At 40.9% G+C, this 17656-nt stretch overlaps 1 protein-coding gene across 4 annotated transcripts in view; it reads right to left on the bottom strand.

The window, feature by feature from the left end:
- Positions 1–6763: 6763 nt before the first annotated feature.
- The window catches only part of GALNT11 (polypeptide N-acetylgalactosaminyltransferase 11), a 53534-nt gene continuing 42641 nt past the window's right edge, over positions 6764–17656 (bottom strand). For all 4 annotated transcript variants that reach the window (XM_047694424.1, XM_047694423.1, XM_047694426.1 and 1 more), the window contains 6 exons: positions 15396–15513; positions 13943–14095; positions 11192–11410; positions 9827–9931; positions 7748–7885; positions 6764–7503 (listed from right to left, as the gene is read on the bottom strand). In XM_047694424.1, coding sequence (XP_047550380.1) covers positions 7372–7503; positions 7748–7885; positions 9827–9931; positions 11192–11410; positions 13943–14095; positions 15396–15513 — 865 coding nt within the window. In that variant the 3' untranslated portion in view covers positions 6764–7371. The remainder of the gene's footprint in view (positions 7504–7747; positions 7886–9826; positions 9932–11191; positions 11411–13942; positions 14096–15395; positions 15514–17656) is intronic.

Raw genomic sequence — 17656 nt, 5'->3', positions numbered from 1 at the left:
TGGACTTCCCCCAGGTCAAGCCTCTGGAGCGATGTCCCTCAGCGGAACAGACTTTTAAAAGTCCCGATTTTGTGCTCCATTGCTCCGCCGCTTGCCGGGAGCCGGCCCCTCCTCCCGTGGTCTATCTTCCCGTCACTTTGGATTCACTTTTCCGCCAGTCCTACTTTTCAGAAAGTGGTTGATTTTCTGTTTCTAGAATTGTTGCTCTTCTCTTCAATTTCCCTTTGGATTTGTAGGTGTTCGCAATGGTTAGATAAGCTATCGAGCTGATCTCCTGCTACCTGATGTCTCTCAGCTGCTACTTCTCCGCCATCTTGACTCCTCCCCCGATACTTTTGTTTTTTAACCTGCAGTGCAGCAGAGCACAGCGCTGTCATAGGTACGCAACCCGGTGGCCCGTATAGGACCAGACGTCGGACTCCGCTCACCACGCCCGCAGCCCCATCACCACGAAACACTGTCACAGTCGCACTGGCTGGACTCCCTGTGCTGTGCCTTTCATCCTCGCGACTCACTCGTTCTGTAACTGAAATTCTGTTCCTCCCACACCCCCCATCCACTTCGTCCACCCCCTCCAACCTCCTCCTCTCCAGCAACCACTAGATCTGTTTGGTTATGGGTCTGTTTCTGCTTCGTTCATTTTGTTTCTGCTGCACATCAAAGTGAAATCATTTGTTATCTCAGATTTATGTCACTTAGCGTAATACCCTCTAGGACCGTCCATGCTGTCACAAATGGAAAGATCTCATTTGTTTTATGGCCGAGCACTGTTCTGTTGGGTACGCGAGCGCATCATCATCCCTTCGTCTGTCGATGAACGCCTGGGCTGCTTCCATGTCTTGGCTAGTGTACATAATAATACTGCAGTAAGCATAGAATGTATCTTTTTGAATTAGTATTTTTGTTTTCTTTTGGTAAATACCCAGAAGTGAAATTACTAGATCACATGGCATTTCTAGTTTTAATATTTTGAGGCATCTCCATACTGTTTTCCACAGCGGCTGCCCCCATTTACATTCCCACCAACAGGGCATGAGGGGTCCTTTCTCTGCTTTTTCATCACTGCCAAGACTTAGTTCTTGTCTGATTCTTGCCTTGGACAGGTGTGGGGTGTGCTGTTGATTTGTATGTCCCTCATGATGAGTGATGTTGAGCATGCCTTCATGTGTCAGTCATTTGTATGTTTTTGGAAAAATGTCAGTTCAGGTCCTATGCCCTGCCCCCCCCCCCATTTCTGGTAATCTCTACACTTGATGTGCAGCTCGAACTCATGGCCCCACGATCGAGGAGCATGCTCTTCCAGCCGAGCCAGCCAGGCACCCCTCTCTGCCCATTCTTGATCACACTGTCTTGTGTGTTCAGTTGTATGTGTTTTCAGTGTGATTTCTGTGACACATCTGGGCATATTTTGGATATTAACTCCTTGTTGGATGTACCATTTACAAATATCTTCTACCAGGTGGTAGGTTTGTTTTGTTGGTTGCCTTTGCAGTCAAGAAGCTTTTTATTTTGGTGCAGCCCCAACTGTTTATTTTGCTTTGTCTTCCCCTTCCTCGGGAGAGATCTGTAAATACGTTGCTACAGTTGACGTCTAAAACATTACTGTGTTCTCGTCTAGGAGTTTTAATGGCTTTAGGACTCACATTTACATGAGTCTTTAATACATTTTGAGTTGATTTTTAGGTATGATGGAATGAAGTGTGTCATTGTTTAGCATGAAGCTGTCTGGTTTTCCCAGTAGGATTTATCTGAACGGGCCGTCTTCTCCCCATTGTATATTCTTGTCTTTGTTGTAGAGCAGTTGGTCACATAAGCATGGGTTTACTATGGACTCTTACTCTGCTCAGATACCTCCAGTGTTGTTGTTTCTCAAAATTGCTTTAGCTTTTGGGGGACTTTCTGGTTCCATTTAAATTCTGGTATTTTAGTTCTGTAAAAAGTGCTGCTGGTATGTTGATAAGGATTGCATTGAATCTATAGATTGCTTTGGGTAATATGGACATTTTAACAATATTTTTCTAATCCACAAGCAAGGAATATCTTTCCATTTGTTTCAGTGCTGTTCTTAACCCAGCTTTAATTGTTTCCATTATTTTTGTTTTCTATTTCATTCATTCATGTTCTGACATTTAGTATTTCTTCTGTTTATTTGCTCTTCTAACTTGCCCTTACTTTTTCTATTTCCGTAAGGTGTAAGCTTAAGTCAATGATACTAAGATTTATCCTTTTCTCATATACGTGCTCAGTGCTATAGAATTTCCAAGTACTGCATTAGCTGCATCCTCCAGTCTTTGGTAGGTTGTGTTTTCACTTTGTCAGTTCAAATAGCTTTGTAACTTCTTTGACCGACCCACAGGATTCTGGGACGTGTGTTACTGGTGGTTTTTCAAATATTTGACTATTTTCCAGGTATGTTATTATTGACAATATTATTGTTGGTTTCTAATATAATTTGCACAAGTTGGATTTATATAAATTTATTGAGACTTAATATCCCAGGACATGACCTATCTTGGTAGATGTTTCATGTGTAATTGAAAAGGCAGCATATACTGTCTGGTCTTGTCAGGTAGAATGTTCCATAATTGTTAATCATGTCAAATTGGTAGAGTATTGTCAAGTCTTCTATATCCTACTGATTTTTTTTTTCTGCCTACATATTTCCTCAGTTATTGAGAGATTTGTTGAAATTTTACTGGTAGTTGTAGACTGTTTCTCCTTGTGGCACGTACTTTGAAGTTCTGTTATGAGGTACTATAAGAACATTGGGATTATTTCCTATTAATGGACTCCTTTATCACTAGGACAGTCCTTTCCATTGCTAGTAATAGTCTTTGCTTCAAAATCTGTGACATTAATATAGCTACCTCAGATACTTTTCAATTAGCATCGCATGTGCATGTATTTCACCATATTTGTGCCTTCATATTTAAAGTGAGTTTCTTGGGGGCACCAGGGTGGTTCAGTTGATAAAGCGTCTGCCTTCAGATCAGGTCATGATCCCAGGACCCTGGGATCAAGCCCCGCATTGGGCTCCCTGCTTAGCAGGGAGTCTGCTTCTTCCTCTCCCTCTGCTCCCGCCCCAAACCCCTGCTTGTGCACTCTCTTTCTCTCAAATAAGCACAGAAAATCTTTAATGCCATCTTGCTGCTTTCTGTATGTACCATCTGGTCTTTGAAGGTGAATGACAAAAGATAAAATATATAGAATATATTATTCTCCAACATGTTTCTAATATGGGACTTTGTGGTTTAAGATAAAATAACTGAGAAAAGGACCCTGGAAGACTGTGTCTCCTCTGAAACGCAATTTTGGTGGAAAGAACCTCCCGTTGTATTTGGACATCTACAGGGCGCAAAGATGATTCCTAAGTTTGTATTTTTTTTCATTGTGGTAAATGCACTCTTTAATCCCCCCACCCGCCTCCCCTCCAGTAATCACCAGTTTATTCTCTGTATGAAGAGTCTACTTCTTGGTTTGTCTCCACCCCCCCCTTTTTTTGGCCTTTGCTCATTGTTTTTAAATTCCATGTGAGTGAGATCATAAACTATATCTTTCTGACTTATTTCACTTAGCATTATATTCTCTAGTTCTATATGCTGTTACAAATGGCAAGATTTCATTTTCTTTTTTATGGATAAATAATATTTGTGTGCTCACTTTGGCAGCACATATATTTGATTGTGTGTGTGCGTGTACATATAAAGTTTGGTATATACACACACCCCACACCTTTATTCATCTATTGGTGGACACTTGGGCTGCTTCTGTAGTCTGGCAATTGTAAATAATGATTCAATAAGCATCAGGGTCCATGTATCCCACTGAATTAGTATTTTTATTTTTCGGTAAATGCCCAGTAGCGCGATTACTGGATCATATGGTAGTTTTAAGTTCCTGAGGAACCTCCATGCTGTTTTCCACAGTGGCTGCACCAGCTTGGCTTCCCACCAGCCATGCAGGAGCACAGCCTCTCCAGCATTTGTTGTTTCTTGTGTTTCTGTATAGCTTTTCTGACAGGTGTGAAGGGAGACGTCACTGCAGTGTTGATCTGCATTTCCTTGACGATGAGAGATGTTGAGCATCTTTTCATGCGTCTGTTGGCCATCTGGATGTCCTCTTCGGAAGAATGTCTGTCTGAGTCTTCTACCCATTTTTAATTGGATTGTTTTTTGGATGTTGTGAGACATACAGACACACACACACTCACACACACACCCTTTATTGGATATGTCATTTGCAAATCTTTTTCCCATTCAGTAGGCTTTTAGTTATATTATTTCTTTTGTGTGCACAAGCCTTTTATTTTTATGTACTCCCAAAACTTATTTTTACTTTTAATTCCCTTAGGAGACTGTATCTACAAAATGTTACTATGACCAATGTCAGGGAAAAAGTACTCCCTATGCTCACTTCCAAGGATGTTTATGGTTTTCGATCTCACATTTCAGTCTTTAATCCACTTTTTGTGTATTGTGAAAGTGGTCCAGTTTCATTGTTTTGCCTGTAGCTGACCAGTTTTCCCAATACCAATTTGTTATATTGTTACAAATTTCATTTCAGTGATGTTCTTAATCCAGCTTTTTTTCCATTTTTTCTATTTCATTTGTGTTCTGACCTTCAATGTTAATGTTTCTTCTGTTTCTCTGCTCTTTTAACTTGCCCTTTTTCCCATTGTTATATTTATTCTTTGTTGAAGACTAATTTATCATATAATTACAGGTTTATTTCTACATTTTCTATTCTATTGATGTATTTTTATGCCAGTGCCATATTGTTTTAATTACTACAACTCTGTAACAGAACGTGAAATCTGGAATTGTGATACCTCCAGTTTTTTTCTTTTTCAAGACTGCCTGGGCTATTTGGGGTCTTTTACAGTTCCACACAAATTTTCGGACTGTCTGTTCTAGTTTCATGAAAAATGGTAACATATATTCTGCTAGGGGCTGCATTCGGTCCACGCACTGCTTCAGGCAGCACAGACATGTTTACAGGATTTGTTCTTTCAGTTCAGGAGCACGGGTGTTCTTCTACTTCTTTGGGTCGTTTTGAATTTCTTTCATCCAGTGTTTTGTAATTCTCAGAGTATAGGCCTTTCACCTCTTAAGTTTATTATGAGATATTTTATTGTTTTGGGGCAATTATAAAAGGGATTTTAAATTTTTTTTGCTGCTTCATTTTTAGTGTCTAGGAATGCAACAGATTTCTCTACACTGACTTTGTATTATGTGACTTCACTGAATTCATTTCTCAGTTCTAGTGGTTTTGGGGGGGCCCAAATATGATCATGTCCTCTGCAAAGACTGGGAGTTTTACTTCTCCCTCACCAGTTCGGAAGCCTTGTATTTTGTTGTCTCACTGCTGTGGTGAGGACTCCAGCACTAATGGTGAATAAAGGCAGTGAGTGGACATCTCTTATTCCTGACCTTACGGGAAAAGCTGTTTTTCACCACTGAGTATGATGTTAGCTGTGGATTTGTCATATAAGGCCTTGATTATGTTAAGGTATATTCCTTCTAGACCTACTCTGTTGAGGGTTTTTATCATGAATGGATGTTATAGTTTGTCAGTGCTGTTTTCTGCATCTATTGAAATGATAATATGGTTCTGCTGTTTTGTGAATACTGACCCCCCCCTGCCTCCTGGAATTGGGAGTAGTAGCTTTCAGTGTATTGTTAGGTTTGGTTTGCTAATATTTTGTTGAGGATTTTTTGCATCCGTATTCATCCAAGATATTAGCTTATAGTTCTTTTTGTGGTGCCTTCATCTGGTTTTGGTATCAGTGATACTGGCCTCACAGAATGAATTTGGTAGTTTTCCTTCCTCTTCTATTTTCTGGAATAAAAGTTTGAGAGAAGGTATTAACTCTTCTTTAAATGTTTGGAAGAATTTGCCTGTGAAGCTGTCTCATCTCGGACTTTCATTTTTGGGGGGATTTTATTACAGATTCAATTTCATGGAAGTTAATCCAAATACATGAAGGTACAGAACATGCTACTAAGAAGAAAAACAAAATCACACGGATGACAGTCCAGAATCTTCGGGATGCAGCAGAAGTGCTTCTAAGAGGGAAGTATACAGCAATACAAGCCTACCTCAAGAGGCAAGAAAAACCTTAAACCTAACCTTACACCTAAAGGAAATAAACAGCAGAAGGAAAGAAATAGTAAAGATCAGAAATGAAGGATATGGAAACTAAAAAAACAACAGAACAGCTCAATGAGACCAGGAACTGTTTCTTTGAAAAACTGATAAATCTCTAGTCACACTCATTTAAAAAAAAAAAAAAGACCCAAGTTAACAAAGTAATGAAAGAGGAGAAGTAACAACTTTAACAGACTATGAAAACCTAGATGCCCACAAATTAGACATCTTAGAAGAAATAGGACAAATTCCTAGAAACACATAACCTGTCAAAACTGAAGCAGGAATAAAAAATTTGAAGAGACCGATGACCAGCAATGAAACTGAATCAGTAATCTGAATTCGGATTTCTGAGGAACGGATCTTGACCTCTGTACCTAATGCCTACTTAGCAACTCTACCTGGATGACTCACAGGCAGCTTTAGTGTAAATTATCCAAACTCACAGACTTTCAGCATCAAGTTCACACAGTTCAAGCTAAGGAATGGTGCTGTGACCTCGCTTACTGGCTCACTAGCCAAACCCAGGTGTCCCGCTCATCATGTGATACACACATGGTGGTCTGCACGCAGATCAGAGACCCTAACACAAGAAGAGCAGACAAAAAGTCCCACATAAATCATCAAAAGGACCCTTTATTTTAATGTCAATAGTACCATAATTCATCAAAATAATTTATAATAGTTAACTGCCTCTTAAATATATAATCTTATAAAGGAGGTCCTCTGAAGTTAAAAGTAATGTGGATTCAGTCTGTTTAAAATTATTTAGGACATGATAATATAAGTAAAAAAAAAAATTTGTTTCCTATGAAGTCCTTCTAAAAAAAGGAAATCATGACAAGTTTCTGATCAGACAAATGCCATTCCATTATTAAAGGGATTAAAAAGCATAAATAAGTTTGAACATAAATGTCAATTTCCTGGGTTTGTCCTCTGTGCAAACCTGACCCTTTATAGAGTTAAAATTGTATCCTAATTTCTCACCATCAGCAAGAAATTCCTTAGCAGCTCAGAAGTGATGTTAATATCTTGGTAAAACAGATTCCCTCACTTTCTGATGACCATCTGTGCGCCAGTCTCTAGTATATCTGTGTCTTATCCTCTCAAAAATGGTTCTACTTAATCAGGAAATCATTTCAGGGATTTTCTTGTAACCAGCAACTTCTCAAGCCTCACAGCGGAGGTGAACCCTGATGAATTACCATGTTGACCGCCGCCTGCTTAACCTTCCAGATGCCACTGTTGTGAGGAAGAGCCATCGCAGATTGCCATTGCAACATAGCCTTTGTGACTCAGTGGATCGACCACTCTCAGGCACTGTCCAACTGACACCTGGTACAGCCGATTACTCTTCTGGAAAAAAAGTAGCAAGAAAAATATACCAACAATTACTTGCTTTACCATAAAAGACTTTGCTGCCAGAATGTGGTAAAGATAGAGAGATCCAGAAGACATGAGGACTAGCTCAGATGCTTTATTTAATGATACGACAAACTCAGAACTACTGTCAGGTAAACTAGGAGGGCATCTGCCATGCTCCCCCCTTAGCTCCACCTGCTTCCTCACGCACTCCCATCCTCCCCAGCAAGCTCCTCACCCCGAAGGTCCACTGCTGGGATCCTCCCGACCCGTGGCACTTCATGAGTCGTGGTGGGTCTGACGAGCGAGTTTCTGACATATCCAGGCAAAGGAGGTTATTTAAAACCAACTCGTGCTCTTCATTATAAATCCAAATCTGAGGAAGAGAATCAAAGATCAGAACTCCAAGGTCCTCTTCAGATTTGAGCTGCACCCCCGGTCACCTATCCGTGGGAGAAGACTGGGGTTACTCCACGTGGTCTCAGAAAGCAGGGAGAGACCCGCAAACCTGAGTCACGTGCGGGCAGCGTCAGCTCAGTCACCTGAAAATGGAATAAATGAATGAACAGACACAGGAAAAGGAAGTGTAATCCCAGGAAGTAACTGAAACAGTGGTTAACTATTGTTTGTTGAATTTAACGGACTCCGTTAACTGAGCACGTGACTGGAGACCTTTCCAGTTCTAGCATCTCACAATCCCACAGTGCTCCCCATCCCTAGGCAGCACAGCCTGTCCGAGCAGACATGCCTCACCTGGACCGTGCCGATACGCAGAAGCCCATACACACGTCAACCTGGGAAAGTTCTACTCTAACCCCAGATCACCACAGCATTTAGGCTGAGATGATGATTTCCTCGGAGGGCCCAGAAATGGGGTTTTTTCTTTAGATGCGCAGATCTTTCAGGACAGTCTTCTCTGTCTCCCAGATTATTTTCAGAAACAAAGGCCTAAAACTGGCTGAACGGGACAAGAGTGAGGAATAACTTATTCTCCAAACTGCACCTTCACTAAATCCATAAGGAATACACTTTCATCTCTGATTTATTTTAGTCATTAGTATTTCTACCTCAAGGCCCAAAATTTATGTGCACTGTCTCCATTAACATGAAGAGTTCTATAAATAGAACTTTCTGCAACGATGTTCATGTTTTATAACCTGTGTTGTCCAACATGAGGAAACACATAATTTATTTCATTGTAATTAAATGTAAAGAGCTCCGTGTGGCTGGTGGTTACAGTATCAGTTCAGATCTACCTGATCCCAACAAACAGGAGCGTGTAACTCCATTTCCTCAAACTTCTCCCATTTTCTGGAACGAAGCTCAGTGATCTCATGTAACCAAAGCCAGCGAGGCAGCAGTCCAGCTGGATACTTTGGTGTCCGCGAGTCTGATACCTCTCAGACCCAGACACTGCACAGATCCCCTTCTAAATCCTATTTTCTGGTGTGGATGACCTCTTCCATCCTTTGCAAGCTTCCCTAGAAACAGAGGGTCTTCTATGAAATTTCAGAGAACACACGTGGTCTATCCATTTTAGTCCTGACTGGGGCCACCCCGGCACGCAAGTGGGAATGAAAATCCCCTCCCTGTGACGTGCTCAGACTGCAGAGGCATGCGGTTTCACAACCAGGGGATTAGACTTCCGTCAAGTACAAGTCAGTTTGAAATTACTGTTCCAAACTCTAAGTTTTTAGCTTATTTTTAAGCCTACTTTAACACCATTGGAAAGATTACATGAGAACAGGTTATGTGAATGAAATAAACTGTTTTTTGTTATGGTTTCTTCTGATGAGATTACTAAAACTCAGAGAAATTTGATTTCAGCGAACACTCTACTGAAGATACTAATTCATTTCCTGCATTAATGGGCCTGCCCTTCCTTTGCCACTTTAAAAAAATTTTATTTATTTGACAGAGAGAGAGATCACACGTAGGCAGGCAGGGTGGAGTGTGGGAAGCAGGCTCCCTGCTGAGCAGAGAGCCCGATGCAGGGCTCGATCCCAGGACCCTGAGATCATGACCTGAGCCGGAGGCAGAGGCTTAACCCCCGGAGCCACCCAGGTGCCCCTCCTTTGCCACTTTTGACATGCTGTGTGACTGCAGAGTACAAAGGATGCTTCTAACACACAGGAGCAAAGGTAGGAAAAATATACAAAGGACACAAAGTCATTCCATGTCAGCTAAGGAAAGTCAAGAGTAAAATCTCTAGGGTCTTCCAAACCTCCCTCCCTCCTCAGGGACCACCCCAAGTTCCCTTCACTGAAGGACACTTTCCAAGGACCGACCAGCTGAGCCCGGGGGCATGCAGACTCACCTGACTTGGGTCACTGTAGTCACATGCTTTAAGCACCACCAGGCCTCCTTTCTGACTTGGACGGCCCTGGGCCACCAGACACTTATTGGTCTGGAGGTGATAGAGCTGTAAAAGGAGAGATTGCTCTTAGCAGAAGATACCTTAGAGTGCTAGATAATGTGAATACATTACTCCAAAGCTGTGAATTTAAAAAACAGAAGCATTTTTAAATTCCTAAATTCTAGCTTCACTACATAGGATATCACAATAGACTTCAAGGTTATAGGTAATGTTAACAATATATGTAAGCAGTGTCACGTAGAAATTCTACCTAAAGATACAGGTTTACTAATCTACTATAGGGGAAGAAGGAAATTAAAACATCTCAGCCCTGAAGAACCTTCAAATGAAATCGAGAAAGTAAGAATAGAAGGTACAAACGAGACAGTACATAGCTGAATGTGAGGAACACAGATTAGGAACTGAGTATCCAGCCTGGGTAAAGGACTGGTGCATGAAAGGAGCTTGGACGTGCAAGGGAAGGATAATGGAAAGGGTTTCCACTACATGGACAAACCCCAGTTCTGTCCATTTTTACTTAAGAAGAAAACACCTTGACTTTGTTTGTAATCTCATAAAAAGAAGGGGAAAGCTCTGTAGCTGAAGAGTCACGGAGGAAAGCTGCCATCGTGAAAGATCCTACGGGGTGCCACCTTCTTAACACAAAAGAAGAGAAAACCCCACAACCATCAGAGTATCTACTTTCAGAAAGAGTAGCTTACTTTCAGAAAGCAGATTCTAAGAAATGACTCAGGAAAAAGGTATGATTTTATGACTAGACCCCTAAAATTTAAATGTGATATAGAACTGTGAACAAAGTCCTTCAGAAACAAAAGGGAACACGTACAGAGATGTGGCAGGTTGTGGGCTTTCTGCGCAGCTCAGATGACCGCTCAGCCCCCCAGGGTGTGAGCCGTAAGGCTGTGCCACCATCTTCCACTTGCTCTCTGGGGTCGGTTCCCAGAGCTTTGGCCCAACAGAAGAGACCAGCCCCATTTCTCCTTTTGTTTTCCTTTTGGGACTTGGTTCTGCCAAATGAGTTTCATACTGACTTATAGCGCCTTTACTGGTCTGTTCCTATTTATATCCACCTTCTTGCAAGCTAGCATGTAACTTACAGAAGTCACGCACTCTTTAAGGATGTTAATAGTAACAGCGGAGATACTAACATTTCTAAAGTCTTAATACCTGAGTGGAGGAAGGTCCCACCCAAAGAACACAACAGAAGCAAGCTAAAGTCTATCACTGAAATGATACTCTAAGTCTAAAATGTCATTTACGCAATCATATAACTTTTCATGAAATACTTTGATATTACTTCCTTACCCTTCCACGCTGAAGGACTTTGGGGCGTTTGGGCCCTCTATTGATAAAAATGGGTTGCTGGGGTTTGGCGTTGGGCCCAGATATCTGCATCTCTGGGTAAATATTATCCAGATACCATTTAAATGATTTACAACCCAACTTCTTCCTCAATTCAACACGCTCACTGATATTTCCATAGCTTTTGGTCCTCAGATCAGGTCTTAAGGAAAAATACTGCTCCTAAATTTTAAAAAGAAAAAGGAAAAATAAGAGAACAGGTTTTTTGCTTAAAATGAGTATTATCAGCAAATTATTTTTCATGCCAGTGTTTTCTTGATATTGCCGAAAAATGTCAGTATAAACTTTTCACACAACTGGGTCCATCACTGACAATATGACATCTTAAATTCTAAGATACGTCCCTATTTCAGAAATGACAAAACATGTAAAATGTGATCTCAGAATCAATGAGGTAGGCGACGTGTGAGACCGGCAGTTCTCGGACTCCGTCAGGATTCTGGAGTGTCAAAGATAATTGATTATTGGGTCCAAGGAGCTTCTGTTTGTGTGAGTTTATCTATTGGTATTTACCATATGGAAAGTTAAAACATTTAATTTGTTAAAAATAACTACCTATCAACATAAATGTGCTCTGAAGAGCAACAAAAAATGTAGTGAGAACAGTGACATTGCTTTACAGTTTTACAAATCTTTTCAATGTTTGGCTAAAAAGAAAGCTGAATTCTCATTTCTGCATGTGAACCTGTTACTGTCATGTTTGGTTAAACAGATTTTAAAAAATTGAGTGTATGAAAATATATAATTTAAAATGCAAGGGATATTTTAATAGTTTCAGAGAATTATGACTATTCTTTTTTGATATATTTTTTAAAGATTTTGTCAGAGTACAAGCCAGGGAGCAGGAGAGGGAGAAGCAGACCCTCCGCATAGCAAGGAGCCCGATGCGGGGCTCGATCCAGGGACCCTGAGATCATGACCTGAGCCGAAGGCAGACGTTTAACCAACTGAGCCATCCAGGCGCCCCTCTTTGATATTTTACCAAAAACTCTAACTTTTCATATTCCACACTGTAACTAACCTTTAAATTGTATCACTGAGCTTTTTGTAAGTCGCATTAAAATCTACTGCTCTATCCGGCTCTCTGAATGGATCTTTTCCCCAACCAAGATTTCTATACCAACATACTTTAGTCATTTGGAAAACACTGCTCCCTGGGTGGTGAAGTTCCAAATATTGACAAACGTCACTATATAATATAAAAAGTTATATTCATAAATATTCCTAATCTCATCAAAAGAGCATTTAAGTACTGGAAGCCATCAAGCTCCCAGGGATCGATACGAGTTTTCCACTGAGTTTTCCACTTGCAACAAATGCAGTCAGCTGAAGTGAGAGGCTCAGCTGGTTCATTTTTGAGAATGTGCGCCAAATGTCCAAATATAAATAACCATGGTTTGTGGTTTGTGAGCCATTCTTTTACATAAAAAGTACTCCGTGGAGAAAAGTGACTAGTTAACTCACAACTACATGCAGCTCAAACAACTGCACGCATTTTCCCTTGAAAACAACCACGTGTTTCAGTCTACAGCAAAAGGTGCTTTCTGCACACTCAGCGTGTCTCACAGCACTCGGAGCACAAGATCTAACATCATGATTTCTACGACTCAGCTGCTTTTGCAGCATCAGTGCAAGGTCAACAAGGGGAAAATGGCAAATACTGTGCTATCTGCCTATGACAACAGCTTTGCCCTGCTAAACATTTACATGGGTCTGGGAACCACTTTCTGAGAGCTGCTGGGAGACAGTGTGACTCAAAGCTGAGGAACACGGAGAACAAGCCTGGAGTCTAGACGAGGGAGAAGGGAGGAAACATGCAGTGTGGCAGACGCATGACCACAAGCTCCCACTTCTGCTCCCCATGCAGTGATCTTCTCCCGACAGCACACACCTCCATGCCCAGTGCATTTCCCAAAACCTAACACAGAGCCTGGTATACAGTAGACACTCAAATGCATGTTTAAAAAAATTAATTGTACACAAATGTTCACAGTAGCATTTCTCATAACTCATGAATGGATAAAATGTGTAATCACACAATGGAATATTATTTGGCAATAAAAAAGGAATGAAGTAATGCTACATGGTACCCATATGGATGAACCTGGAAACAGTATGCTTACTAAGGTGGTCACAAAAGACCATGTGTTGTAGGATTCCATTTGTAGGAAGGTCCAGAATAGGCAAATCTAGAGAGTCAGGAGGTAGACTAGTAGTTGTCTGGGGCTGTAGGAGATGAGGGGGTGATGGCTGAAGGATACAGAGTTTCTTGCTGGGGGTGATAAAATGACTTGTGAATTATACCTCAATAAAGATGTTACAAAGGAAATATCACAGCAGAAAGAGAAAGTGCTACTACACGTGCAGAGCCTAACGGGGAAAGTGGAGAGACTGGGACACAGTGAAGCCCAAGGAGCAAAGAAAAGGAGCCACGTTCTGTGGGAGTCAGAGGAATAAAGACACTGACAAGAGAGTTTCTTATGTTGGCTGTATTTCCTATTACAGAGTGGTCATTTGGAAAATTAGAAGAAGGGTCACAACAAAAAATGGGAGGAAAAGAATGTACAAAAGGGATGGCCCTAAAGCATAGATTGTCCCACAGAAATGTGCCAGAGTGAAAAGGCAGGTAACCAGAGCTGTCTGCAAAGGAGCTAGAGCCGAGCAGACCCTTCCAGCAGAGTAACTTAATCTCACCTTGTATTCATCCAACCAAACATGCGCCAGCCTCAAGGAGTTGTGGGTCATGGTGTCCTGGCCTTCAGGAGAACCATACGGTCGCCTTTTTCGGAAAATGTGTCCGACTCTAGAGCAAGGGATGATGAAGAGTTTGCCTCCACACATCCAAATCTGGTCAGAAGCAAAATATGTATTAATAGTTGCCTTGCACTGCTATGAAATCAATGTATGCATTTTCATGAAATTAATCTTTATCAGATAGGTGTAAGACTTTTCAAGATGTTTTATGTAACTACCAAATACAAGAAAGTGAAAGGGTACATTAAAAAAATTCTATCTTTATGATTAAAAAGAGCAAACTCTAAGGTAGCGTGCCATTCTTCCACCGCCCTGTGTCTAAAATCACACTTACCACGTGCTTTGCTGTTTTAACAGATCGAGGAATTTGATCCTCAGGACTTAGGGACAAAGAATGATTACTGGCTGGTCCTCTAATCTCATTACTGGCACCTTCTCAAAACATGTATATATATAGAGAGAAATAAATACACTGAATAACTCTAGATTAAGATTCAAAAGATCTCAGTTCTTGTGTAAATTTTGCCCTTGGCCATCTGGGTCATTTTATACAGTTATATTTTAGTTTCTGTGGAACTCCATTACCTTATATCCAAAGTCAGACTGAACAATATCTTATTTCTTTCAACTTTAAAATTCTAAAGATTATGTATGAAAAACTACCTTTTTTTAAAACGCTATAGTCAACACATCGTAAAAATACAAAATGATACACGCACAACATACTGCAGTATTGTGGATGGGGTTTCTGCTATGGAGCCCCAGAGCCGGGAGGTGGGTAGTGAGGACATCAGCTGGTACGGAGAAGTCCGAGTTCTTTCCCTTGCCCTCATTCTGCCCCTTGCAAAGACTGTCTTCCACTTCCATAGTTCCCTGAGTCCCAGACCCCACCCATACCACCATCTTTCCAACTTCAGCAGTTGGAGAGGAGATTAATTCCTTTCTCGGGTTGGAGGGACTTGTATATATAAAGTATTCTGCTAGCTACTTCTGAAAGTGGAATGGGAGCTATTAATAATTTTCCTGGGAGAACAGGTGTGAACCAGGACAGTCTTGAGCAATCAGGGACATCCGATCACCCTAATGTATGTGTCCAGGGTTAGCAAGTAAGATTCATAAACTGGCAAAGAACAAAACTCTACCGCAAATGCACATTTAGACATCTGAAATTATACCCAACCATTCATTACAACCTTCCCTTTTAAATTCTTACAAGGCTGCTTAAATACTTTCCACACTTTGAATGGATATTATCTCCATCACGGATTATGATAAAGTAGCCTTCATTAAAGACAATTTGTTAACAAAGATAATCAAAGAGAACTTACAGAAAATAAGAGATCGTAGATGAAAATTATATTCCACTACACAGAGTTAAACATGAAAAAGTTACCCGAAATGATATTTCTAAATTTTCTCCTCCCCAGATATCCATGCCACTGTCATACTGTCCAAGTTCATTGAAATAGTGTCTATTCATGGCGAACAATCCTCCGGCCATTGTAGGTGACCTAGAAAAGGAAAAAATTACTGTACCAATTGTAGAGAGCCAATTATCTACCATCTTTGTTATTTAAAAAATTCAGTGTACCCTTGGAACACCTCTAATAAAGACCAGATTAACTATTATGAAACATTTTATCTAACATCAGGGAATGAGCTGGGCCCCATAACTGAATTTTCTAGATGCCAATGATATACTAGATGTCTGGGAAATGAGGGCTACTTTTCTAAGCATCAAAAATACTTTATAAATTACAACACTGTTACTAGAAATACACTTGATTTGAATTAATTCCTTCTGACAGTCTCACAGAACAGTGGGATAAAAACTGGACTCCAGGGCCTATCAAGTAAAGACCAGATGAACTCTGACTTAGACCAGTAGTTCTCAAATGGGATGATTTTGTCCCCAAGCGAACACTTTCATTAATGTCCACAAACATTTTTAGCGGCTGCAATGGAGTGGTTGGGGTGGGGGAGGGTTTCTACTCACAACTCATGGTCTGAAGCCAAGCACACTACCGCATACTCTAAAACGCACAAGAGAGAGCCCACAACAGAGAAGTATCTGGCCCCAAACGTCAATACTGCCAAGACTGAGATGGTTAATGAGAGAAGCTGAAGGAGACTGGCCCTCAGACAGACACATGCTCAGCTTCCAGCTGTCTCACTTCCTGAAACTGAACTAAGGCAATGGTGTCTTTCAGCATCCCAAGCTCCCTGTTAGAAGGGAAGCACAACTTATCTGCAGGGAGGAAAGCACCATCTCAGGTATGAATGTATTTCCTTAATTTTTCATGACAGTGTCTGCCCCCAAACAAAAGTAAATAAGCAACCAAACAAATAAATAACTAGGCAATTAGGAAGATAAACCACATGAAAGAAGAGAATCTACAAGAGGAACAGATGTGCAGGGGTTTCAAATAATGCAGTTATCAGGCGGAGACTTCAAAATAACCACTCAAAATATGCAAGGATAAAAGACAAGATGCAAAATTTCGCAGACAGATAGATATGGTCAAAAAAGAAACCAAATTTATGCATCTCTGAAAAACCCTTCTGACAAAGAAGAACTTCTGCCCACTTGTGATCTGTCAAATAAATAAATAAATAAATAAATAAAATCTTTTAAAAAAATAAAGACAGAGATCACAAATAGGCGGAGAGGCAGGGAGAGAGAGGAAGAGAAGCAGGCTCCCTGCTGAGCAGAGAACCCCATGCGGCACTCGATCCCAGGACCCTGAGATCATGACCTGAGCCGAAGGCAGAGGCCTTAACCCACTGAACCACCCAGGCACCCCCAGAATCCCATTTTTAACAACCACAAAAGACACAAATTTTCCAGGCACACAGGAAAATTTACAAAAATTACTCATGTGCTTGGCCGTAAAGCAAATCTCACCAATTTTCAAAGAATTAAAATCATACAGAATATTTCTTAATCACAGTGTATACTAAGCTAGGAATACGTAATTATAAAATCCTCATATGTCTGGGAAATAATGAAGGTACTGTTAAATAAACCACAGGTCAGAAAAGCCATTACAATGAAAATATTCTGAAATAAATGACAGAAAATAGTACTTTGTGGGATGCAGCTAAAACCATGATTAGAAAGTTTATCTCCTTAAATGCATACATTAGGAAGGGAAAAAGGATGAAAAATTTAAAAAATCTAAACATCCAACTTAAAAAGTTAGCAGCCTTAATATCCTAAAAGTGCGAGAGCGCACAGAAGAACGGCGAGAAGAGCGGGGGAAAGCGGCAGGAGGAGGAAGGAGTGCTTCTGTCCTCGTCGCACGAGGCGGCGGTTCAGACGGTGCCGTCACAGCCCACAGGCACGGCTCTCTCCGAGCGCCAGGAGGAACTATCGCTGCTGCAGAAACACCCATACTACTCCGCCACGCCGGAGAGCAGAAGACAGTGACCTAAAGGAACAAAATTTTCACTTTTCCCACAGAAAGGACCTAAAATCAGTTTGACGGGAAAAGAGGAATCTGTTCATCTAGAGTGAAAGCAGCAAAACAGAAGACCCGAAATAAACACGGTGTACGAGTTAGCTTCCGCGGAGGTGGACTGAGAATAGGGAGCAAAGAGGCGGTCGGTCACTCCTCGTCAAAAGTTGTTCTATACTATTTTGTTACTGAATAC

The sequence above is a fragment of the Lutra lutra genome, chromosome 11 (genome assembly GCF_902655055.1).
Source record: "Lutra lutra chromosome 11, mLutLut1.2, whole genome shotgun sequence".
Classification (NCBI taxonomy): domain Eukaryota; kingdom Metazoa; phylum Chordata; class Mammalia; order Carnivora; family Mustelidae; genus Lutra; species Lutra lutra.
This window is presented reverse-complemented; position numbering and strand designations above follow the sequence as displayed.